The following is a 26,534-nucleotide window of genomic DNA, read 5'->3' on the forward strand; positions in this document are numbered from 1 at the left end:
CTCTCTAAAGAGCAGGCTGCAAGACCTGGAATTCCTCTGCTCAGGGACTATCAAACAGGTATCTGCAGCATGTAGCACCATAGCACCAAAGTGCTGCGGGTGCCAAATCGTGGATCTCTGATGAGCGCGTGCATTAAGCCTTTCATTCACTTCCATAAACATGGATTTTCAATGCCCGATGCATTTCCTTATTGCATCCTAAGGAACAGGCCAGGCGGGGTACATTTTTAGTAGAATGGATTTGAGGGAATTGATTTATCCTTAACTAGGCCTCTTGGGTCCTGTAGTACTTCCAGATGCTAAAAAAAAGATTATTTATGAGCACTCATAGAACATGAACAATTGCAGTTGCTCTTATCAATAACACACAGGCTTAGATATAAGGAATGTGCTAGAGAATGCATCCAACCGTAGCAGTTTCTAAATTCAGTGTTTTCTCAGTGAACAAAATTCTCTTAAATCAGCAGCCAGAACCTAAAGGAAATCGCATCGAAGCTCTCCTTCGCCCTGGTCCTCTGTAGGTCTGGCCACTGCAGCTCCCCTCACTCCACGGGCTCCAAGGAACGGAGCGAAAGGTCTGATTTAGAGGGTGACCCAGAGGTGGGAAAAGGAAACTGCTGCTCAACTCCGGAGCAGCTTTGGGTCTGTCAGACCATTTAGAAATTCCTGCCCTTACAACCAAGTTGATTACAGCTAATTATTTCAGACAGTTGAGGGATACCTGTGGAATCTTTAAACATCCAGGTGTTATCTGGTTCCTCCGTCAAAGAAAATCTGTTTTCAAACTCCAGCCCTCTGCTTCTTCTAAGAGAGTGGGAAATAGGAGCCCGACGGCGCCTCTTTTTGCTGAGCTGTACACGAGTTTTCAGCGCACTGGAGTCCAGAATAGTGGTTTGCTGTGAAAAGAAACAAAGCCTTTACTTTCAAGCGGCCTGAAAATTAAGTAATCTCCTCCATAATGATCTCCCAACCTACTTTAACGCATTAATCCATTCAGTTTAACTAAACTATATATATATATATTTGCCTGATTATTATTCTTGTAGTTACTTAAAACTATATTAAAGAGAATTTATGATGAGGATATGCTACATTGTGGCTAACTGGGTACAATACCGGTTCTTTGATCTCTTAGCTGTGGATGTCTCATCTGCATGATTTATTTTCATTATTCACTAAATTAATAAAAAAATAATTACAATGAATAGGATAGTGGTTCAGAGAGTGTTTCAAGAGTACAGGCCTTGCTAGCTGGTAACAGCTGAAGGCTAATAAGAAGACTGGGATCTAGAAAGAGCAACTACACAAAATTCTCTTGTAGTTGAATGCTGCAGTTTCATCGTTCTGACGGGCTGCCATCCACAGAAATTTCAAGCCCCTCACCAGCAACAAGGAGACTGCAAGTTCAGTGTCACGGCATTCAGAACATTTCTGCGATCGGCCACTTCAAACACATCCGCCTCTGTGCATGACAGTAAGGCAATAACATTTACAGAGCAAAAGAAGGGGCTGTAATTTATGTGGTTATTTAAAGCAATTTGGTGTTAGAGACTTGCCTGCAATCAGCAAACATCACTGAGCCTCCTCCTCCTCTTCGGAAGATGCGCTCTTGTTTCTTTTCAAGAGATTTCAGTTAGGAATAAACCACTCCTGAAAACAGCATATTGCCAGCTGTGCCTGAAGCTAATAAAGCTTTACAGAGACACCTTCAGCTGTGCAGGGAACAGCACAGCACGGGACCACCTCCACTACCTGCCGAACCGCTGACAGACGAAACGCCCGCGCTGTTCCGGGCCGCTAACGCTCCCTTCACGGAGCGAGGAGCGCGCTCGGGACATCCTGCCGAAGGATTCCCGACTGATGCCGAGGCCAAGGCACACGCGGTTTGGGATCTCAAAGCAACGCACCGCCAAGCGTGGCCTACTGCTTCAGAGCTGGAGTGGGCTGGAAGGCGAGAGCTGCCACCTGCTTTGGCAAAACGCGGGTTTCTGCCGTTCCCCACGGACGTCAGCCCCAGTGGAGAAGGGAGCTGGCTGGAGGCGCTTTGGAACAGCCCAGGCAGGAAGCAGCTGGGATTTTAACAGCCAATTCCGCTGCAGCACACCAAACTGCCTCCAGCACAAACCTGCTTCCTTCCTTCCTACGTGTTGCAGAGCAGTCTACTTCTCAATTCAGAAGGTGCTGTGGCACTTGGACAGGCAAGGCAGCGTATCTGAGACCCTCCTAGCAGATGCACTATCCATTTCAGTTGGGAATCTTGCACTTACCCGTATGTCTGCCATTAGGGATTACAGAATTAAGAAAAGGTGCACCAATGCTTACTAAAAAAAAAGCAATACTTTCTAGATGCTGTACTGAAAAACTACAGTTGGGCTAGTTTCAAACTAACACTAAACCTCATCTAACTGTGTAGCCAGAAATTACTGTTCTTATACTAGCTGCAAGATTCTCAAGTATGAAAAAAAAAAAAAAATCTTTAAAATGCAACTATAAGCTACTACAGAAAGAGACCAATTGTAAATAATAAAAGTATTAGTAAATGTCTTTATAGCCTTAAATCTGCACGGCTCATAGAACAGCAGTTACTAGCCATTTCTGTTATTTAATTATGCTTCCAATGTTCATAGAGCCATTTAACTCTTCTGATGCAGCTCACTGAGAGGCAGAAAAAGAAACAGCAACTTTATTAAGCCACTGGCAGACATTATCTGAGGCCAATAGCTTTTTGGAATCTCTCAGATCCTAAACATTACAGGAACTAGAGGATCTTTGTAGCTTTGATCTCCAGCTTTTCAGGCAGGAAGTCAGCTGGGAAAATTCAATGTGGTAAAGAAAAGGCAGAGGAAGCTTGAGTGCAGTTTCCAGAAGATGCTGCTTCGCTGTGATTAACGCTGATAAAAATACAGTTAACACGGAAGGAGAACTTCTGTTTCCTATCCTGGCAACTTACGTCAATGAAAGAGAAATCAGCGGTCTTGTCATCGGGGTAGGTGTCTCCCGGAGGAGGCAAATCAGTCCCATCAGTAGAGTCCATGTCAGTGCTGGAACGGTCCAAACTTGTGCTCCTTTGGTCTTTTGAGAAGTCATGGTGATCAACCAGGGAGGCAGGTTCCGTTTGGGAGGACAGGGAAGATGGGTGGCTATTTGGAGGTTGCTTTCTCGTCGAAATGACATCGTTTTCCGAGGAAGGAGATTCAGGCACAAAGCTGTAAATTAAAATAAGATGTACGAGTCTTCAGGGCAACCAAATACATGCCACTGTTGTTTGGATCACGCGTACTCAGCAGATGATAAAGATGGAACTGAAGCTATGGCTACAGGTAACAACAGCACCTTTGGAGCAGCTTACCAGCAGCACGGGTGTGAATCACTTCCATTATCACAGCTTTTTGCCCACGCGGATTTACAGTGTATTGAATAATGCAAGTGTGCCAATAAATTCTAATAATTTGATTGTACTGTGCTTTTACTGCTTGGGGTTTCTCTTCCCCAGCACAAAGGCCCCTTCAAACATGTACACGCAAGCGAGATGAGGGAAACAGCAAGCTGCTTAAAAGCTGCTTAAATTTGCCCATTTGATATATAACAACGGCAGACCTTACACGTTGGCACTGTATAGATTTTAAAACATTTTGAAGGATAATAACCTTTTTGCAGGCCTCGGGCAAAGAGAAACTGTTAAAAGATTCTTCTCCTTGCTCACCCAAAACTATTCTCAATACATATAAATGCTTATAAATACAAAACAATAAATACCTTTACTGTCAGGGAATTCCTGCAGGACACTACGAGCTACTTGCAGCCCTTTCAAGAGGACACCTTACAATCACTTCTGTTGTTCATGTCCCTGTCCTTTCCCTAGGAGGGTGCTTTTTGATATATATATATATACACAAAAATAAAAAGTGCATTTATATTATATTTAATTTAATTCACATTCATATATTATTAATATATTATAACCTATAATATCTATTTATATTTTTATATATATGGTAGATAAAAAACTTGTATGAATACTTTCTGAAATCACAAGAAGGCTGTGTGTACATGCCTGGACCTGACAAAAATGCAGGTGTATCGGGACTGGCCCCAGCCACTGCAGCAGGTCCTGCACCACAGCCGGTGCCCCATGCACACCCACCAGTAATTTCCATTTCACATGACTCCAAGGAAACTGAAGCATCTTCAGGAGTGCAGAGGATTTAAACATTTTGGGATGCAATTTTTAGATGCTAATAGACATGGGATTTAAAACTAAATTGCATCCCTCATGTCCTGACAGAAAGAGGCATCTCTGTTGGTGCTGTCCCAAGATCAACAGCTCCTCCACTGGAGCTCTATTAGATTTTGTTTCTCTTGCTGCCTCTAGTTTTGGTTCGACAGGCAACAGTAACCCAGTGAACCACAACAGCCAAGATGTGAAAGAGGAGAGAGGACATTGCTGGTTTAGATGGGCCAGATCCCCTCTTGGGAAGCTCAGCAGTTTTTAAGCAACAACTCAATCACACAGAACTGCTACGCGCTCGTGGCTCCGCTCTTGCCAGGCAGCAGGTCTGCGGGCTTCAGAGTGGGTGACTTCAAAGTGTGCGAAGAGCGAACTGGCAGAGAAGGAGACTGGAAAGGGGCAAGAGGAGGGCTGGAAATCACTACAGAAAGCTCTCCTGGGCCAGTCCCTCTGGACTGGGGATGGCAGTGGGGACAGACGCCCCGTGCTCCTCCACCACACTAACCTGAGAGGTGCCCACGCAACTGCAGAACTGGTTCTCTCAACCAACCACGGCCTCGAGAGCTTCTCCCTTATTTCGGGAGATAATTCAGAGCCTGCTGCCCAGCCAGAGGTTTTGTTCTTTCAGGCATGCTGGGGCGTGCCGAAGAGCAGCAGGACCTGCACCCCAGCACTGCCATGTTCCCCGGGTGTTCCTAGAAACCTGCCCTTCGCCTGGGCTCACAGAAATGAGTTGTAGGACTGAGAGCTGGATACAATTATGTGTCTCCCTTTGTCACACAGGTTGGAGTATTCCTTTAAACAGCAGGAGACTGTAGGAAACACAGTAAGACTCTACTGTCAGTAAAAATAGGGCTGTCTTGCTTCTAGTTTTAAGAATTTCTAGTTTAAAAAAAACAATACCTAAAGTATTTAAGGAGTTTGGATTTTTTTTTTTCTCTTCTTAGCAGGAGTCTTTTGTAACTAAGCACCTCTTCTTGAGCAATTATCTAGGAAAACTGTTCTAAAACAAAAAAAAAAATCTGAACATGTATGTATGAATATATGCGCATTTTAAAAGCAATAGTATTTTGTATAGTCCACAGAGATAGCAATCTCGGGAGGAAAACACTCAGGAGCCTACTGTTGAATAACAACTTTCTATCAAGCTGCAGTACATGATATAATTTCCAGTCTGGCACAGCAAACACTGCCCAGAGGGTTTCCAGCACATGAGTAGAGTGAATGACTCTTCCCTCCTTCAGCAGTGGGCCCCAGGATAATTAAGAAATGCCACTAATGAGCTCCAGAGGGAAGTTTTTGTCTAGTATTTTTGCTTCGAATGGTATTTGGTATCTGAAGCATTAGGTTTTAGATTCACTAGCATATGGAAGAACACGGAGACGAAAGACAATCTGCAGCCTTATCACCTTTCATGGAAATAAAATGTATATTAAAAGGATCCTGTCTGATTTGCATATCTCCAGGAAGCCACTTCCCTTCTACGCGCCAGGGCTTCAGCTAACACAACTCAGTGCGGTTTTTCAAAATGAAATATTGGAGAATAAGCAACGACAAATATAGGTGAATTTACACTGACTGGGGGCTTCTAATTCACAAACCTTTCTCATGGATTCTCCTGCGGATCTCTTGCACAATTACAGCATCGTTACACGCTACACAGCGTACCACAGCTAATCACCAAACGCGGCAAGGATGACTTGAGTACAGACATTCTGTTGTGCACAGCGGATTCCTTCCATCTGAACAGCGAATTAGGGGGAAATTCCCTTCAGAATCATGGTCAAATATTGGAATTTTAAACATGTTTTCAGTTCTCATTACTGAGATGTATTATGCATCTTCTATTATTTCATTAAGATTTCACGTTTTATGAGCGTATCCGTAAGCTACCAACAATTCTCAACAAGTGTCATTTACTGACACTTGCTCCTCTGAAAAATTCTCTTTCATGTAGTGCACACAAGTGTCAGCAGAATGTTTATCACAAACACGCAATAAACTAAGACCAATCTTGACTTTCAATTGCAATTAAATTTAATTAGTTTTAGCAAGGCACTGCTAAGAGGCTTCATGATGTAATATCAGGAGTCAAAAAGTAAAGGAATTCTACTTCTTACAGTAGCACTGCTGAGGAATTAGAATCAACAGGTCAAAAGGCAGCTTTCACTATTTGTTTAGGGCATCACACAAGAAATAATGGAGGGCATCTCATAAGAAATAATATCCATTTTTAAATGCCCTTTTATATTCTGTAATTGCAGATTCCCGTCTGTAGTGGGTAGCTGATACCCTGTAGTGGGTTTTCATTTCAAAAACTTTGCTGTAGTCTAGCTTCAAGAGTTTGAAGAAACAAATAACTAAAACCTCATGAAGTCAGACCTGTATAGACCCATCATCTAAAAAAACACAGTCCCTTTTCTGTAAAGGAGAATTGTTCTTCATTATGAAGATTGTTCTGATCTAAAAGTAAGATTTTTCTATGATGTCAACTTGGAAAAGCTTACTAAAGCACTTGAGAAAAACTAAAATTAAAATCTTTTAGATAAGCAAAGAAAAACCCAATTAATGCCTCCAAATTAAACCATCTCCTTCCATTCTAAGAAGCTGCTTGCCAAAGCCCACTGCAACCAGCCAAGGGCAGCCCCTTACGCTGATTCCAGCGGTGACTTCAGCTCTACTTGCAATCGATCCTGCCTCCTCCTCCCAGGCAGCTTATCTAGGAAAACGACCACGTTCATCCTGTTGCCATGTAGTCATGAGTTTTTATTTTAACATTCCCTTCCTCTCTCAGAGAAAATGAGTTCATTCACAGATGCATTAATGAAACACTCCTAAAGGGGCTAAAATCATCGCTCCACCACTGGAAACTGCCAGAAACTGGAAGTTCCTCCAACACAGCAGCAGCAGGCTGGTGACACTGGTTTGTTCCCCGTTTGCCCGCCCGGGACTGGGGTCACGGTGCCTGTTCCCCCCGTGCGCTCTCGGCCGTGGGTTCGGCTTACGGCCGAACGCATACCGGGGTGCGCGAGGAATGCACCCCCACGGGCCGTACGGCTGGCAAGGTATAAAGGCTAAGGGAAGCGAGCCAGGCAAAACAGGAAAGCTGAATTATCAGAAGTCTCCTGTAAGTTCCTGCCTCCGAGCTGAGCAGAGGAGGAGACGACCACCTCGGCAGCAGCCGAACGCAGAGACGTGCTCGAATCACCCATGGTCAGAGGGGAACGTATGCGCTTGTCCTGGCGGAGGATTCCTACTTCATAAAAAAACTGCCAGCAAAATGCATTGTCCATATATGCCAGGAATATTTCCATTATTAATTTAATATTTAAAAGCACATTACTCTCATTCCTCTCCAAGTGCTTGAATTAATACATCAGTAATTCCCCCGCAATGAACTATAAATCAAGCTAAAGCAGAGCAAAGGCGTGGCAAAATGCTGAAAAGTCAATATACCGTCATCATTAGACCATAAAAAGAAAAAACTAAACACTTCTTACAGTGGAAACAAAATTCCATGACATGGGGACTGAGTTCAATACTTCAATAAACCAGAATTTTCAGATGGAGCTTTTCTAATCAGGAAGAATCGTCCAGGTTTGAAATAACATTCAGATGCTATCTGGTTTGGAGCCGAAACAAGCACCTTTGTTAAGAAACTGATTTCAGAAAATGTCTGTAACATACTGAAATCAAAGTTAATTTTACAGAAGACTTGGATGTCACTGCTGGCATGTCACTTAGCTCACTGTACTTCAAGCTGAAAGCTGCCCTGATTCCATAAGCAATAAAATATTTATAACACACAGTTCTCAAGTGTAGAACACACCAAACATAATTGACATTAATGTTTGCTATATGAGCTCAAAAAGTATAGATTTAAAAAAAAAAAACAGGTAAAATGCTATTTTCATACTACACTGAGCAGAGAGGATACTGGCTTGAGCAGTGTTAGATCAAGCTATAATTTACACAACAGGTGTAAGCAATAAAAAACCTCACACTTCAATGCTCTAGGTTTATGTCATTCAATCGTTTTAATAACAGAGAAGCAGCAGTAATACCATCTTCCATTCAACCGATACCCCATTTCACCCTCCACTTCCCCACACTAAAATGCCTCAGAGTTGAGGAGGTGTGGGCACAGCACCCCCGGCTCCTCGGGACACACAGGGGGGGTCCCGGCCGTCACCCTGCTGCGAGGGGGTGCCGGCGCTCAGAGCACCCCTTCCAAAGGGATTTTGCCAAGGCAATGCTAATTGGTATGGGAGAGACCCAAATTCATAAAAAAATAAAACCACCCCCAAAACCGTTAGCACACCCTGACTAATCATAATCAGAGACTTCCTTACCTGCTCGAGAGGTAGGAAATCAGGTGATTTCAGCAAAAGCTTCTCAGAACCCTACTTTGAGCCATCCAAGGCACATATCAGACAAGCCCGTAACCACTTTCTAAATGTGGAAATGTACATTTCTAAATATAATTACAAACACAAAGCATTAAAAAAGTTTTACCATCTGTGTTAATCTAGTCAAAGCCATTTGGTGTATTTATTGAGAAAACCTGTCTTTCTCCCATATCTCCTTTCTACCATTTTAGCACTAAAAAACAACATCTAACTTGTGTTTCACCCACTAGCAGACTTGTTAAATCTCTTCCAGTCCAAGCGGGTTTTCTCACTGCTTATAAAAGTGGTGATACTGCATTCTCACTGGAGGATGGAGTTTAAATTTCAAAACTGACTGCAATCCACAGATAGGAAAGAAATATTTCTTCACCTGTAGACTAAGAAAACTGTGTAGTGACCGAAACTGAGCATCCAGCTTTAGAAGAACCGGGCACGTGCACGTGTACACGGCCAGGCGGACGGTTCCCTCTCAGCCCTCCCCTGCGGAGCTCGCGCGCGGGGCGGGGGCACGCGCTCCCCCCTTACCTCTCCCCGCTGTGCCGCTGCTGGTTCCAGGTGCCGTACTGGCTGTCGGGCTCCTGCACCAGCGTGTCCGTGTCCTTGGCTCCCGGCGGCTGTCTGGAGAAGCACTGCTTCAGCTGATCCTGCAATGAGACGATTGAAGTATTTCAGCATTCCTTTACCCCTCGGCTAAAGGATTAACAGATTGTTATTTGCCACAGTGGGTGTGAATCTGCCAGTTAAACCTGGTGAACATAAACCTGGGCATAAACTTAAACAGGGAAAACAGCTGTGAACTCTAACAATGACTCTCTCTAACATACACGCTGTTTTCCTGGGCAAATAACCGGTTCTAGAGGCTGGACCTGACTCCCTGGTTTTAGTAATTCCATATTGCTTTAAGATTATTCTGGTCTCAGGTTGCACAAAGTTTTTAGAAGCCCCTACGCAAACACAAATAATTCTGCTGGGGACTACATTTAATCTTGCCAAGCATACAAGGGAAACATCAATTCTACTGATCTTTTCCTGGGTTTAAGAATTTTTTTTTTTTTTTCAGCTCTTTCTTTGGAAGACATTCAAAATAAAAAGCATAAATAAATAAATAAACAAATAAGCACACCGCCAGACACTAGAAAGCCATTGACAAATTGATGTGTGCTAATGCAAAGTTCAAACACAACGTGAAGCATAGGACAGACCACAGTGTTTTTTCTGTGTTCTACTCCGACCTCTCATTTCCCAAGTATTTTTATTTCACAGATCTGCTACTTTCCTAAGAGGGAAACAGTGCACCTAAGGAAACTTTCCTTTCAGGGGAGAGAAGTGGGTCAGCCGCTGCTGCTGGCACCCTAGATTTGCAGCAGACCAATGTTAATATGCCCCAGAATATAGCACTGCCGCACCTTTTGTTTTGCAGTTGTATTGAGTTACACAGTGAAGTTAGATAGTTACTGAAATAATACACTGTGCATAGATAATTAAATGTTGGCTCCTTTTGCATTCATTATCCTGAACAAATACAAGTATGGCTTTCAGTGCCATGTCAGCTTTGCTTATGAAGATCTCACCGCAGCAGATTACATTGTTTCCCACCTCTCCTAAACTTTTCCTCTTTATAAAAAAAAAAAGGGAAAACCAAAACAACATCGACCTTCCCCATCAAATCCACCTAGCAGAACATGCTGGTGGAAACGACCGACACATCTGTTTCACTTCAGGCAGCACACTCAACGTCACAGCCATATTCAGTGGAATGGGATTCCTTAATATTATCAGAAAGAAAAAAAGAGATTGCATGTTTTGTGTCCTTAATTTTGTAAACCTAAAGAATTCTGCCTTAAGACTATAACAATACTGACATTAAGGATAATGCACCAATACTGATACTTGGCTACTGAAGAGGTCCTACAGTGCTTCCACCTTTTGAAACAAGTTGCTTATTGCCCCAGCCGTGCTCCCAGCCACTGCCGTTCCCAAGCCCCAGCACACTGCGTCCCTCTGAATGCCAAGTGAAACAAAAAACGAAAGGCTCCCCCCCATTTATTCCAGCTACTACAAAGCGCCATTACTAGACAAAGTAAAATTCTCATTTTGTAACACTGAAGTAAAACAGGGGCTCGGTTTGTGAGCTACAAGAAACAGAAGTTTCCTGCTTTTCATCTTCCAGATGCTCCCACAGCCTAATAATTCACTGGTTGTAATTCTTACCCTTTATATATAGATATATACATGTACGCCCAGAGGCAAGCAGAGTTCTTGCATTTTTCAGCCCATTCCAGGTACAAGCTTTCAGCTGTGAGCGATGCACACTTTTCTAACAGCTGGGTGAGTGGCAGGGGAAATAGTCTGGTATTTCTTAGAAACCACAGGGCATTTTCCTCCTACTTGGCTCAGGCGTATGTTTTGCTTTCCACAAATTCCCTCTGTAGCTTCATGATTTCACGCTCTGCACCGAGGGCTAAGCTAGCCCTCCTGGACTCAGCCTTCTGCTGTCTCTTGGTGGCCACGTAACCTTTGGCAAGTCGATTCGCTTCCAGGAAAGGCACTAACAAACACAAATTGTTATTCTTGCTTTCTTCCTTACTGTCCATGTCAGTTCAGGGGTTTTTCCAACTTGATACTTGTTATGAATTTTTTTTCCATCCCAATCTCACATTACAAGCTACCACATCCTCATAGTCAATATGTACAGAGTATTTATCAACTCTTTTCCCTTTCTGCACAGAAGTTGCATCTGTGTTATGCACTGTAGCTGCAGCACCTGGCAGCCTTAGCGGCAGCACTCTTGCCTCTGCAGCCCTCGCCCCACACCCCGGGTATTATTGCTGCCCAGAGCACGACCCAACAGACACAAGCCTGTTACCCTCCTTGTTGGAAGCCAGTTGCTTCCACCAGCTACAGCACATTATCGCTATGCGCAGCATATACTGTATTACTTGCAATTACTCACACTGTTTCTAGCTAGAAACATAGTCTAAAAAGATCAGAAACAGGAATGGGAGCAGCCAAAAAGCAACCTTGTTTTATGGCATGGAGGAGACACTATTTATAGAAAGTGTCGTGTTATCATGAATGTGATGGCTGTAAGGAGAAAGCATGCACAACCCAGATAATACCTTTTTGGCAGCAACAGGAAAGAAATTTCTATGCAAATATATCACTCATCTGAAGGCTCAGTAATTCTTAATAAAATTTTACACTGCAGACAAATGGATCAGTACATATTCCTCAGTTTCAGGCAACATTTTACTTGATGTTACATATATTTGAACTTTGAAATGCGGTTTTATAGCCAAAATGACACAATTAATACTCAGATAGCAATTCTCTATGCTGAAACCAAAACAAGCCTGAAAAAGAATTAACATGACTACTTCTGTAGCCACTGTGAACTTAAGTTCAATAAAACAAACTGGAAAGTCTAAATGTAAGGAGTAAGACACTCCAAATTCTAAGAGATTACTTTCTTATATCAACTAATGTTATTGAATTTTGCTTCTGAAGGAAATTACCTATTTCAGAAGAAGATTGTATGTCATTCCCTGATGATCCCTTTCAACCCATACCTTTTAATAGGCCAAATGATTAGTTGGAAAAAATAAATGTTCTTTCGAGTCTACAAATCGCTCCTTAGGCTTAAACTATTTAAAGATTCCAGCTTCTACCAGCTAAGAAGAACCGCAGAGAATTTAATGAGGTCCAATAACCTGGTCAGCTAGCCGAGAGAAAAAACGTACCAGCTATGACCGAAACAGGGAGAGGTAAGAGGTGCCATCGTCTCCCCAGGCTGTGGAGGAGGCGTCAGCTGGGGGGACCAAGGGTGACACAGAAAATCAATTTATAGCCCGTGCAGCCTGGAGTAGATGGAATGCGTCGAAGAAGGAAGAGACAAAAAACCATAGAGATTATTCTTTCCAGTGCGTGATGATTAGCAAGCACAAGAATGATGAGTTTTAGCTTTTCTTTTGCAGATTTCTTTTGTACCATCTTCACCACATTCCAGAAGGACTCAAGGCAATTTGGTAATATGGAAGCGCTGGGGCACTGGGACCTTGGAGGGGCCTGGGAAAAATCCATTCCCTCTGTTTTTAAAATGTTTACTCTAAGTAACTATAAGTTTATTTTTAAAAAACATTGGAGGCCTCTTTCAGCCTGCATACTCTCTGGATAGCACTTAGTAGTTGCTAGTAAACTTTTGGTTTTTTAAATACCAGTCATTATACGATTTCTCAGAGAACTATGCATATGTACCATTGTGTTTTATGGATGAGATGCTTTTAGGCACAAGCAACTCAAATTAGACCATACAGATATATCTGCATTTTCTGGCACTAACATTTTACTTGGAACAACTTGGTGTTACAGACAAAGAACATGAATGAAGAACAAACTGGGATTACAAACTGAAAGCTTGAAAATAATGTAAGACTTACTGAATGTACTAGAGTGACAATTTTCAGGTCTGTCAGAAGCCCATTGTATCTCACATCCCACAGTGCCCTCTATCACATTAGTTTACATAAAACCACAGAAGAGAGATCAAAGCACCCTGCCCACTGCCTAGTAGCGCTTATATTGCAGCCAGTGGCACAAGGTGCACTACAGCCAGTTTTTACCCAAGTTTGGGGAGGAGAAAGAAAAAAATACTCTCCAACGTGTACCGGTCCCAAACATGACCAGTTTCTCCTTCATATTTTGTTCCCTGGCATAAATCCTAATTTAAAGCTCACTTCTTCAGATGGATTAAAATTTAACTTAAAAGAAAAAAAAAAAATGTATAAACTACACAGAACAAGAGATTCTGCAAGATAAAGAACTGACACATCTGGCTTTGACTTTTGTTGCTCTTAAGAACAGATCTGCTCTCAACAGAAACCTTTTTTTCTGTGAGAGACAACTACCCATTATTAACTCTGCAAACTTGTGCTAACATGTGTGATCCATTCTCTTTCTTTATCCATCCCTTGGAAGAAGAAACCAAAGTTGAAAGAAGTGGTGAACAGCATGTGAAGCTAGGCCAGACACAGCCACTTCCTCCATAAACAGAATATTCATGATACAGTAAAACCAGAGATTTCAAAGGAAAAGGCAGTAAGAAGAGGGGTCTGGTGTCTTCTAAACGCACAAGATAAGAAAATTCCTGATTTGGGTTTATTTAAAAATGATGAGAGAACCTCCCCAATTAAATAAATACTACTCTCAATCCAGTATTTAAATGCTGTAATTCTCCATGCTTTGAACTTTAACTTCATAATTCTTACACCAGTAGCCAGGGAAAAAAATCAACTTCATTTTCACATGAAATAAAACAGCCGAGCTGTATACTGATTTGCCTCTTTTAAAATGAGGCATTATGATTATGCCTCTTTCGGTACTCCCTTGGAATTAAGCTGGGCTTGGCAATAGTCCAGGGCTGATTACTCCTGCAATTTCCAGTTCCTGAAAATGATGCACACACAGTATTGGTCCTACCAGCACAAAAATTAACCGTAACTAAGAATGAATGCATACATTTCTGTGAAAGGCTCTTTTGCACTGATGTGAAATGAAGACCTGGCGTATGAGGAATACCAGTCGAAAGAGATCTCATATGAGTCAGAATCTGCACAGACAGTTTCAAAAATATCTTTGTTTGCAAAAGAGACTGAGACATCAGACAGCCAAAATGACATCCCACACCTTGAAGTGCAAAAATTAGAAGTTAAAATGTACTAGCATAAATTGAATAGGTAATTGCACAATGGAATGAAGTTTTGACCATCTGCCTTGTTAATACAAAACAAAATTTCGCTAATTTATTTAGAAACCTTTTTCCCCCCTCTCTTTTCCTTTTTCTCTCTCCTTTTTTTAATTAAAAGAAGTTAGAATTTTGGTCTAATTACCCATATTCAGAACTCTCCTGCCCCTTTAGCGTAAACTCTCCTTACATGCAGTGTCACAAGTCCTTACAAATCCAGAAAACCATCCCTATTGTTCCCCTGCAATGTGCCAGGAAGATAGCAAAACACCCCGTTCAATTAAAATTTTATTCTGTTTTTTCACAGTTGACTCTGCTTTGAACAGAATGCTGGGCTACACGACCTCCAGGTGTTCTCTCTAATCTGAGTTCTACAATTATTCTAATGATTCTAAGGATTATTACTGAAAGATAAACTATGTATTTTGGACCACTAACAGAATTAGCAAGAACATAACACCATATCAAAACCAACCAACACCAAAATAACACCCCACCACAACAAGAGGCACTTAGAAACTATACAGCATTTCAGAACCCATGTATTTTTTTCTTTGCAAGGATCCCAGTGTCAGTACTGCAAGTGGAAACTCTAACTGTGTGGAATGAGCATCCTAGGATTGCCATCTGTACTTACTATCCGGCGAATTAGTGCTGCCCACAAGGAGTAAGTCATGGCTCAAGACCAACGCTCCAGTTAGTTCCTAGCGACCAGGTGAGAAGATTTACCAGCTCAGCTTTGGAATAAATTGTTGAAAGGAGTAACTGCCTTGGTGTAACGTCCCAGGCAGCAGACAGCACCCTCTGCCTCCCACCCCGCCCTCCATGCTGCAGTGACAGATAAACAGTTCCAGGAATTGGACATTTTCTTTCTGACCTCACTGATCAGGAAAGTTAAGAGACCTCCAGTGCAGGCTCCACCCATGGGCATCAATACGTGAGGACGACTTCCCCAGCCCTCTCAAACACCCTAATTCAGCACAATATCTTCAAACCAAGGAAGCACTTTACAAACGCTGGAGACCAAGCCTAAGAGCAGTGACGGAAGTAGCTGAATTAATCAATCTCATTACCTCAAGGTCTTTACATTGTTCCATAGGCCACCTCCCCTGCTGCCAGCAGGGAAGGAGACTGCAGAGAGCAGCCCTCCTGGGCGGGGGAGGACAAGCTGGTTTAACATGGCAAACTGCAGCCGCTGCCGGGGTGCGCGGGCACACGCACGGGGAAACACCAGCGTGCCCCAGCCCGTGTCTGAAAGCACTCACACAACAGATTTAGCGCCGTTACACCCTAAGGATCCATGCTGCTCTGCTCAAAGCCCCTTTCAGTCATAAAATGTTTCATTTTTCCATGTGCAGTGGAGTAGGTACCAAGTCCCACGGTATAAAACATTCTCATAAATGATTTCAGCCACTACATCCTCACTGTTGCTATGCAACCTAGGGCTGTCTCAGCCATATGTGTTTTCTCTACCTCTTCCACTGGGATATGACAAGCAACAACCAATTATAGCCCTAATGTTAAAAGCTGACAGCGTTTACCTTATGAAACATGGGTTGTTTTTAGAGGGTGACTGGTTTAATTCCCCACCTTTTTATAGCTTCCCAGCTTGATGCACAGGCCTGAATCCCAAAACCTTCTCCCTGGCAAGGCACGGTAAAAAAATGCAGAAAAGCAGACCTGTGTCTGCAGAAATAAGGGGAAGGGCAGTTGTCCCTTCCAGCCCCTAACCCCAGGAGCAAATGCCAAGGGTCAGCGGTGAACGGCTGGTACCCCAGGACGGCGAAGCCACTAAATCCCATGTACACTGTTAGCTCAGCTGCTCTCCTTCAGAAAGCTTTCCACCACCCACAACAGGCCTTATCACTAGTCCTACGGCCTTGCTGATAGGAAAGCCAGCCTTGACCTTAGTAGCAAAACTCTTTGCTTCAGTGTTGTATTTGAATTGGATCGAAGCAAAACTAAATCCATTGTATTTAACCTATATCCCTTTGAAATGTGCACACGCCATATCCCACTGTAAAAATATTTTCACCTTAATCAAAACACCCGAACTGTGCAGAACGAAACACTACAAATGATTTGACAAGCGGGTTAGCACAGAGCTGACAGGGATCCTCCTTGCCACACCAGCACAAAACATTTGCTGCACCCAGCAACAAAGGAGCCAGAGAAAACCACTGCCAGCAAGTTCAACAATTTACTCAAGTTCAAGCATCAGGTTCGCAGCCAGACCTTTCCAGCCTAAACTTGAACCCCCAAGAGGCTGAATACTATCACAGCTCCCCAAACCCCGGCATTTTCCACACCTGTTGAACACACAAAATGACTTCCCCTGCTTGCTGGTCTTTAGATAATGGCTTCGCCGCCGTTAGCAGACCTTTCACTCCTAAGCCCCAGCTCTGCCGTGCCTGCCGGGAGCCAGGTCCAGCTGAGAGACTCACAATTTGAAAGGCAGCAACACCAAAAAGAGACCCAGAGTCTACTCGGAGCCAACTGCCCACAACAGAGAACGTGGCCAGGTTAATCCTGATGAAATTAGTTTTGCCAGGAATCTGGTTACCATCGTGCAATGAGATCTACTCACTGCTTTTGCAGTGACTCACTGAATTTAACCTCCTCACTCCACTGAGGATTTCAAAGACATTTTTGAGTTCGTCGTTTTTTATACCCTGAAAATAGAGCTCCTATGATATGCTGTGAACGCTCACCACGCACATATTGTGGTTTTAGTGCAAGGCTGAAGACAGAGCAGAGGTTGACTTTACCTGCAGAAAGCAGACAAGAACCAAATTCTAAATATATACCTTGCTAGAGCTGAGTGAGCCAAGACAGTACTTCCTCTAAGAAGTGAGCAAGTAGAAAACCAAAGCAGAGTAGAAGCAATAGTTGGGAACATCTTTAAAATCCCTCCTATATCAATGTATTAAATTTTCTTTTCAGCCTTAGGCAGTCAAGCTAAAAAGAAATTAAACCCCAAGAAACCAAACCCAGAAGGCTGAAAGCCAGAGACATGCCAGCCTGTCCATCAGGAAGATTTTGAGCAGAACAGTGCTGTCCTACTTCAGAGACTGAGGAATTCACTCTCTCCCAGAGGGCACACGCAACTCTTATCGGTATTAATAAAAGTTGGCACCAAGAGCTGAACAGGATCCCTCATCTTCAACACTGCAAGAGACACAAGCCAGAACAAGACAATTTTATACTGTTATGCTAGGAAGTGAATATATTTGCTTTTTTTGAAAAGCTACATGCTAGAAATCAACACCTCCTACTTGAAATACTTTATTTCACGGCTCTTCTGTACAGTTAACGTTTTTCCACAATAAGACACAAGTTAAACTTCAAACAAACATTCCTGGGAAAAAGTGCTCTTTAGTTTAAAGTCTAGATTTAAAGATGCACAGAAAGTGATAGAATTTCTTGACAACAAGCGAATAACAAACACGCAGACTTGGGAAACTGTGCACTGCTCGTTTAAACAAAAATCTCAGACAACTGAGAAGATGTTTTAGAAGAGAGCAGACAAAATATACACACACAGACCAATGGAACACCACTAGTATTTCCTGAAACTATCACAATGTTACAAAGTTTCAATAAAATGGATTTTCATTGTTAAGAGTTGTGTTCGGTGATGCTTTTGTTTAGCACAATTTATTTCCCTCTGCAAGCTAACTGCTATCACTCAGTGCTTTAAAAAAAAATAAAAACCACCAACCAAGCAAACAAAGTAAATAAGCACAAAGTGACCAGCTCTAAATACATTCATGTTATTTTCTTATGCTTTAAGAACACGGTAAAAATCAACTCCTTGCAGCCAGCCTAAGTAAAATTACAGAGTAAAGTTGCCTAAGTGATTATTCCTGTCAAAATAATAAGGGAACAACAAAAGCAGTCTACCAAATACCCATCACTGCAGTTTTATGGCCCAGATTTATGCTGCCAGCTATGTTCATGGCCTGTTAAACCAAAGAAAAGTTATTAAGAATGAAAAAGCATGAACTGTTTCAGTATTGGCCCTTGTATCTTCACTAATTAAACTGAACAGCTCTCCTCTTCCCCCCCACCCTGAAACAAGACAAACAGCTCATTTTTAAAAGCGTGCTTTCTGCAAACATGCTTCACGTCACCATAACAGCTCTCTGAAAAGGTAAAGATAACACTCTATTCACCATCGGTATAAAACAAATATTTTTCAGAGCAATTAATTGTGCTTTTGAGGAGTATTAGGGTAAAATAGTTCAGAGACTATTTGTTGTAGGGTCTGTATCAGAATAGTCAAGTTCAGAATAAAAACTACAACTTGTATGAATTTCTTTTTACAAATACTTTGTTGAAAGATCTTCACCATGAAGGACAAACATTTGCAGACAGACTGTGGGTAAAATCAAACCAGGCAGTACCGATCAATGCTCTTTTAAAAGCAGAGATCCGATGCCAGGCCATGTGCAGGTGAATGGCACGTGTATAATTCAAACCAGTTTTAACAGCGCTGCTCTTGGCCCCTCACCTGCCCTTCAGCGCCAGAGAGGGATCCTGCTCATATGGAAAAAGTCAGAGTCCACCAACTTTTCCAAGAAACAAGCTGGCTGCACAAGCTTATATTGGCTTAGAGAGAAACATCTGTGAAGATTAAAAAAAAAAACTAAAATGGGAATTTCAGCCTCTAGCAGAGAGGATGACGGTGAAACGCCTGTAGGATGCAACAAAAACCCTCTGAAGGACTAAGCGCCCACCCAGCACATCTGGGACTCGTGCAAACGGAACACTCAATTTCCACCTTTATTTTGGAACTATATTAAAACTGAGTCCAAACAAAATAACTCAAACACATGGACTACTCACAGCCCAAGTAGCCACAGAATTAATCGTCTCTGTTCTATTTCAGAACATCCCAAAGAACATGAAACACCTCTGAGGTTTTCCACAGCTTTGTTGTTCATGCTAGCAGTCTGAAGGTAGTTAAAACGTCTTACAAGGAAACAAACTGCCACACTTTTCTAGTAGTGTAAGGGGATAGCGGAGGAACCGGGGGCGTTAAGCAATTACACTGTTTTTATTGTACAGCAACAAACTTAGAGGTCTGGAACTAATGGTGTTGGCTGTGAAACCAGGTATCACACCCATAATATAGACGTGACTGATATTCCAGGATTAAGGCAGAGGCAATGCCTAATGAAAGTAACTCTGCTCCTCTTACAACAAAGACACTAAGCTGATGACATGAGACAAAAAGTGGAAAAAAAGCCTCAAATAAAATCGTCTGGGAGAAAAATCAGCTTCCATTTAAAAGGTTTCACTGTAAAGTAATAACTTCTGCAATCTCAGCTACAGATTCCCAGCTCTGATATTACTATGCCAGAATAATGAGGCAATTAAAATCGGTCCTGTGTGATTACGTGTGGACAGTTTTCAGTACACGTGACCCGCGCTAGCAGGGCCCAGGCATTCCTGGGTGCAGCAGCCAGCAAGTTTCTTCAGTCCATGGTGACATCTTTTTTCCTTAAATTAAATATGAGAACACAGTATTACATCTATTTGTAGAAAATAATCTCAGAACAACTAAATCCAGTTCCAGTGGAAACAAAAAGGATGGATGACTACCTTCAAAGATACGGCTACATGAACAGACTACCACAAGGCAAAAGAGAGGAAGGAGAGGCTTGCTGGGAGACAGCAACTGATGAGAAAAACAGTGTGCTCAGGGGTTTGTGCTATGAATGGAGGCAGGACAAATGACAGAGTATTCCATTTCAATGAAGAAGTTAATAGGAGTACTACAGGGAAAAATAAAAACGTCTTTTTCCAAACAGCCCGCTGTTGACTATACCAGAGAAGCTATTTAAAACAAAAATTACTCTTACAGATTTGCATATATTAAATTCTGACTGAGCAACTGTTAGTTTGAGAAACACAAGATAGATTAGTTTTAGCTCTCAGGCTCATTTTAACCCTTGACTGTCCTAGCTTTTAAACAATTCTTAAAATGGGGCTGTACTTTCTCTAGATTCAAAATCAGATTGCCCTGTGTTAGACATTTATTTATCTAGGTGTGATTTGAGGTGTATGGATTTAAATTTAAAAAAAAAAAAAAAAAAAGTAGAGAATAGAAGAGATTTTATAAGGCACAAATTAACTTCACAATGTCCTGTGCATAAAGTCTGCTTCCCAAATAAAAGCTAGGGGATTACATTTTAAATATGGTATATCCACCCAGGCTCCCTTCCCGAGGGATGTGCTGCGGAACCTCCTCTCTGCGGTGCTACAGAGAAGCGCCGAGCATCAGAGACAGAGCGGGGTCAGGACATCAGCCCTGCCAGACTTCCAGTAGGAAAATGTGACACGGTATGAACAGAAAAACAAAGCGAACACGTAATCCCTGAGCTGTTAGAGAAGTGTTTGAAAAGAAAATTACTTCCTCTCTCTTACAGACTGATTCTTACTTTTATGACCTCCAGCAAGGAAATAACCAATTACGTCAAATCTCTTTCACTCCTATCCTAAAGCTCCTCTGAGGTGGATAAAGATCTCTCTTACAGCCCAGAAAAAAAATGCAATATCCATGAGTCCTTCCCCACTTACACAGCTTGCAGTAGTGATCAGCTAAAATATGTTGTAGTATGTTATTAATAAGGTGCTGACCTACCAGTTTCCCCACGTTTACAAAGACTGGGAACTGCACCCATGTCAGACCTGTGGAACAGCCCCGAGTCTTCTCACTGCAGGACGCAGCAGACAGCACACACAGCATCAGCCCTTGGGCTGGCAACATAGGATGGCAACTTAAGCACAGAACTAAACAGAAAACAAGACAACTTTTGAGCTCACGTGTTTTTTAAAAGTCACAGATATATAAATAAATAGATGAATGCTTTAACACCTCTAGAAGATATCTGAAGCAGTGACAGGAGATCCATACAAACTGCAACCCATTATTTCCTCTGGTATTTAATCTCAAAGTCCACCAAAGCCATGAGAGGGGACAATCAGCCAGCTACATGGATGCAGCAGAACGCACCCTCACACCGCCGCTACCTTCAACCTCAGCATCAAGACATTTATAGTTTAAGGAGTCGACTCACCCTATCTTAAGTTGTGCTGTTTGACTTGAGTTTTGCCAGGTTCCTTGGTCTTGTACAACGCTCGGTGCTCAGCCAGCAGCCGCCAGTGACAGCAGAGGCAGGAAAGCCACCGGCCCCCGCTGTGTCAGGCACCCGGCAGCACCCGGGGCACCAGCCCACGAGCCCGGCTGCTCCTTGTTTAAAAACTGCATCGCTGAGGTGTCAGCACCGAGCGACTACTCTACAGTACATCCCTGAAACAATAAAGAAGTCAGTTTATGAAGAATTATGAAGAATTGCGTGTTTTATACTAATTCCATAGTTGGACCAAAAAAAAAAAACAAGGCCTAAGTAAAATCAGGGCCCTGTTCCAGCCAGATAAAAAGATAATAGCTGAAGGTTCGTGTTCTACAAGTTGTTCTGCGGAAGATGCAACGGCACAAACTATGAACGTTCACTATGAAGTGCTGAGATCTTAACTTCAAGTGCAGGAGCTGGGCACAAGTTAAACCAAATTCACGCATAAAGCCAAGCGTGTGCAAAATTACTGCTGAAACAGAGGAACAGCGGCTCCAGTGGCTGTCACCAGTGAATTAAGTGAAGCGGTCATCCTGTCTCTCACAATTTCTGCTCTGTAAGCAGGGTAGTGTAAGGAAAGTAGTACAGTTGCCCTCTGCAAGTTCCACATTCCCATTTTTCAGTCTTCATGTCTTTTAAACAAGTTTTTCATTCAGATGATTCTAATAAATCTAAAACAGCACCTTAACAAAGAAATCGACAGAACTCCACCATGCTAGGGCTGTAACAGTGGTTACCAAATATTTTCCTCTTCATTCTTTTGTTCTCACTTGACGTTATTTTCCAGTACAGCCAAACAGGAGACGAATAGCAAGCTAGAACAAAAATGCTATAAGCATAACTGATAAAAAGTACTGGAAATAGCCCGTACACAAACACCACACCTGCCCAAGGAATGTAACTTTACCTTCAATCATTCAGTGAACAAACCTCCGTCAGGCCACATCAGAACTTGATGCATTTACACTTGACAAAGAATAACTACTTTGTTTAAAAAACAAAATAAAACCCAACCAAGACATTTTAGCCACTTCAGAGAGCGAGCTGTTCGGGATCTACCCACGTACTGGTAGCAAGGCTCTGGTCCCAATTCTGCTCAAGCCAACCACAAGACACCCACCTCCCATAGTTCCAGCGCCAGTCTTAAATCACCAGTTTCAGGTACAACTCAAGTCACCAGTTTAGGCTCCTCTCCATGAAATAAACCAGAATAAACCAGATTCAGTTTACCCTTCATGCACTAGAACCTAAAGATATTGCTGCTTTGCAGTATTTGCTGGAACTAGAAACAGGGGGTGTGGAATAACGGCTGCAAGGAGCATGGCAGACCCCAGCCCAGCTGCAAGAGCTCACACCCCTTTCACCTGGGAAGGGGCTTCTCTACATAACCGGGGCTTCCTCCCCCGCTTTGCCATGCCACTTAATACAGACCGTCCTTCCTGAAAATAACCCGGAGAGCAGGGAAGGTATTTAATGGAAAAGGGAGGGGTGGGGGGCTCCGCATGGCACCCAGCGTGGTGATCGGAGGGCTCTTCACCCTCCCCCTGCTCTCATGAAAATACACCCTGTCTCCGCCCCACTACAGCCCTCACCAGTCACGCTGCTCATATAACTTCTATTTCATGACAAAGTAGCAATTATACTGAGGGGAAAACAACACCTAATTTTCAATAAAAGGAGAGAATAATGACCACTGACCACCGAGTGACAGCGCTTAACTCTTTTTACAAATTTAGCTTCAGGCATTTTTTACAGGAAAATTACCAAGACTGATGTACATTCAAAGTCACTCTGAGCTGTGGTGTTGAAATGACTGACGCAAGTGCAGTTTTGGACTAACTTTCTTTGTCTAATTCTAGACAAATATTTGTTCTACCTTACTGTGTTGCTTTAAAAAAAGATCAACAACATTCTTCCCCATTCTCAAAACCTTGATTAACCATGTTCCCTCGGCAAATGAAAATATCCACCTGCGCTGCAGAAAGAAACCAGCTGGGAGCAGACAGACAGACACCACTACCTGGAAGTGTTTTGGGGGCTATTTTTACATTGAAAAGCAGACATGAGCTAGGTTTTGTTATTAGACAAAATGCTGCAACAAACCCAAGTTTTTTGCATTGTATTATCTACCTCGAGACTCTCAAAAAAGCGTATAGCTTACAAGCTCAGGTGGCTCTGAACTGGTCTGTCTCTTCCTCAAAGAGGAAAACCTCTGCTGACTCCGCACTGAAAACCTTCGGAAGGACTCTCTGCTCCGGGATGCAAAGTGCCTGAAGGAGGAGGTTCGCTTGAAGGGAGTCCTGCTTCCACCTTCCCCGCTAGTCCGCTCATGAGCAACCGCAGTAGTGACTAAATTTAGTGCTTCCTGTAAGGATCTCCGCACTGTACCCATCCACTGGGTCATGTGAGTTTGTGCCACTGTCAGTTTGTCTCCAAGGTAATCCATTTTTCCAGCAGAGATGAGAAATCAGTATTCAGGAGCAATTACTGTAAAATATATTCTCCTTAACAACCCTGATTTTATTTTGCAAAAAAAGAATCCACTTATAAAATATTTTCAGCTAAGGGAAATAGCACTACACTATAACCATCAGCATATTTCTGCATTTAATTAACAAAAGATGTGAGGTTGGAGATTGGTATTTGTCAAGTAGGAAAAAATAAAAGACTTTTCCTACTTACAATCAGATTTCCAGAGTTCCATCAAATTATGTTTAATTCAGCCATGTTAGAGAGAGAAATCAAGGTTTAAATCCTGACACAGTCACTTGAAATTAGTCCGTTTACAAGCATAGAATTAGTCTCTTACTGTCTCATTTCAGAGCTGGAAAAGCAACTCCCTTTTTAAGCCAAGTTTTTGTTTTGCTGTAAGTATCAGAAGGATAAAACAAATCGTATTCTTCTGGCTCGGCAGCTTTTCAGGTAACAGTACCTCAAACAAAGTTCTGATGCTTCTATACAATCCATTTAGCAGCAAAACCGATTAGATCTTCTGAGCAATAAATCCAAATTATTTCCTTCCCCCAAAACCGTGCAGGAAGGTGTCAGCATCGGCAGAATCCCCTCCTCAGCAGGCTTCCCATCTTCAGCACCATTCTCAAGGTTTTCACTTCCCGAAACGCAGATCACAAGCTCGGGAGGCCCAGTGAAGCTGAAGGGGAACCGTGTCAAGCCTGCTGCCTTCAAGACCGGACTCGCTGGCTGCTCGGAGCCTGCCAAAAGATCCTCTGAATGACATCAGCCCCTCTGCTGCAAGGGGGGCTTCCTAAGTGAGGGGTGTAGCTGGCAAGGGTGAAACGCTGTACCGGCAGCCAGCACAGACTTTCCCCACGCCTATGAAAGGCGCTGCACACGCCAGCTCCCCTCCTTACACGATGTGGAGAGGCACGCTGAAGAAGCTGCTGGCTACCAGTGCTGTGTGCCAGCCCACCCCGGGCTCCCGAGCCAGCTCTGCCGTGCTCCGGTCGCTCCCCGAGCAAGGCGCAAGAGGTCACGGGCGGGCGAAAGCCGCCGCTGCCTCTGGTATCCCGTTCCCTCCTCTGTGTCCCTGCCTCGCCTCTTCTCCGGGGAGGAAACAATGAGCTAGGTGGATGAGCCGCAGAGGTCTGCCTAAGGAAGGATCTGGGCTGGGCTTTATTCTAGTACAGGCACGGTTCCCATGGCAACCAACGGAACAGCATCTGCTTGCTGCCTAAGCAGGCAGGAGTTGCACAGATCTATTGGAATGATTCATAGTTTGCATATGTCACGTGTACTTGCTGATTTTAACCCTTCCTTGGGAAAATAAGAGCGACGCCTCTGCCAGGGAATGTTTGACGCCGGCACCCAAAGGCTTCCCATTCAGACGGGGCAGGTTGGGACAAAAGCTACAGCCCATCCTGCTGCGTGGTGGGGTACTCGGGCAGCACCGGCACGTGTAACTGCCTTATTACACGATTTACAAACTCAAACAAGATGCTCTCAGGTTAGTGACCACGATATCAGTGCAAGATAATGATTAAGCCAGAAGCTCCAAACAAAGCTGAGCAGGTCTGACCATTTGAAGCAGTTCTTTTTCCCACTTCATACACGGTTAAGTTTTGTCAGCAAGGGCTCGCTGCCGTTCCCCAACTCTGCTCCCTCCCCAGCAGCTGGGACACCCCAGTGTCGGCACCACCACTGCAAAGCCTGAAACAGTTTGGGGTAACGAGAGGACCCCACGGATAAAAACAGGTAACACTGAGCAGTCTGATGTCACCGGCCATAGAAGTTCTGGAAACAGTCCATTTGAGAGGACAGCAGAAATAAAAGCTAAGGTTTTAAATCAATAAACATATGTAGGTGTCCAAAGTCAAGATTTGACTAGTTCAGAAGTGAGGTGAAAGACACACACAGGTACAAAGGTAAGAAAGGCATGTTGAGAGCTGCTCACTTTCTTGTTTATTCAAGGGATTTTCTGTTGCTGTTACTTAATTTGCCATACAAAGTACCAGGGTCTTGCATCATCCACTCCTCCTCTAAACCGCTCAGGAAGAGAGTTAATGGAATTAATAATTTCTAGATCACCTTTTATGAAATGGTTCTCACATTAAAGTTTTATTGTATCAGAAATGCTACTTACAAACACGCACACGAGTATAAGATGCTCTGAGGAAATGGGGTGTCTTGCCTTTTAAGAACTGTTTTTAAGAGTTGAACTCCAACAACCTGTAACTTATCTCAAATAAAAACCTCCCTAACAAAATGTATTCAGAAATGAAGAACAAGATATGGAACACTATATTGTATTTATTTTGAACATTCTCAAATTAGCAGTCGAATAAAAACCACCAGTGTTAAAAGGAATCCAACCAACAGAGAAAAACCTTTTTTCCTCATACAGCTCTTCTTTTAAAGAGCCACAGAGTTGTTTCTGTGTGGAAACGGAAAGAGATATTTTTGATCAGATGCCCCAAGAGCTGGGTGTTTCTTACATTTTTAAAGAAATAGAAAAAAAAAAAATAATTTATTCTGACACAGTTATGGCTAATGCTTCA

General features: G+C 42.9%; 1 protein-coding gene across 4 annotated transcripts in view; it reads right to left on the reverse strand.

Annotated features, from left to right (window-relative positions):
- KIAA1671 (KIAA1671 ortholog) overlaps positions 1-26,534 on the reverse strand; it is an 87,350-nt gene that overhangs the window by 4,687 nt on the left and 56,129 nt on the right. For 2 of the 4 annotated variants that reach the window (XM_032995006.2, XM_042805240.1), the window contains 3 exons: positions 9,163-9,281; positions 2,951-3,206; positions 722-896 (listed from right to left, as the gene is read on the reverse strand). In XM_032995006.2, coding sequence (XP_032850897.2) covers positions 722-896; positions 2,951-3,206; positions 9,163-9,281 — 550 coding nt within the window. Of the gene's footprint in view, positions 1-721; positions 897-2,950; positions 3,207-9,162; positions 9,282-15,014; positions 15,207-23,680; positions 24,569-26,534 lie in introns of those variants that run through there. The other 2 variants (XM_042805239.1, XM_042805241.1) reach the window with 2 other exon arrangements.

This window comes from Tyto alba, unplaced genomic scaffold, assembly GCF_018691265.1.
Source record: "Tyto alba isolate M040663 unplaced genomic scaffold, T.alba_DEE_v4.0 Super-Scaffold_44, whole genome shotgun sequence".
Classification (NCBI taxonomy): Eukaryota; Metazoa; Chordata; class Aves; order Strigiformes; family Tytonidae; genus Tyto; species Tyto alba.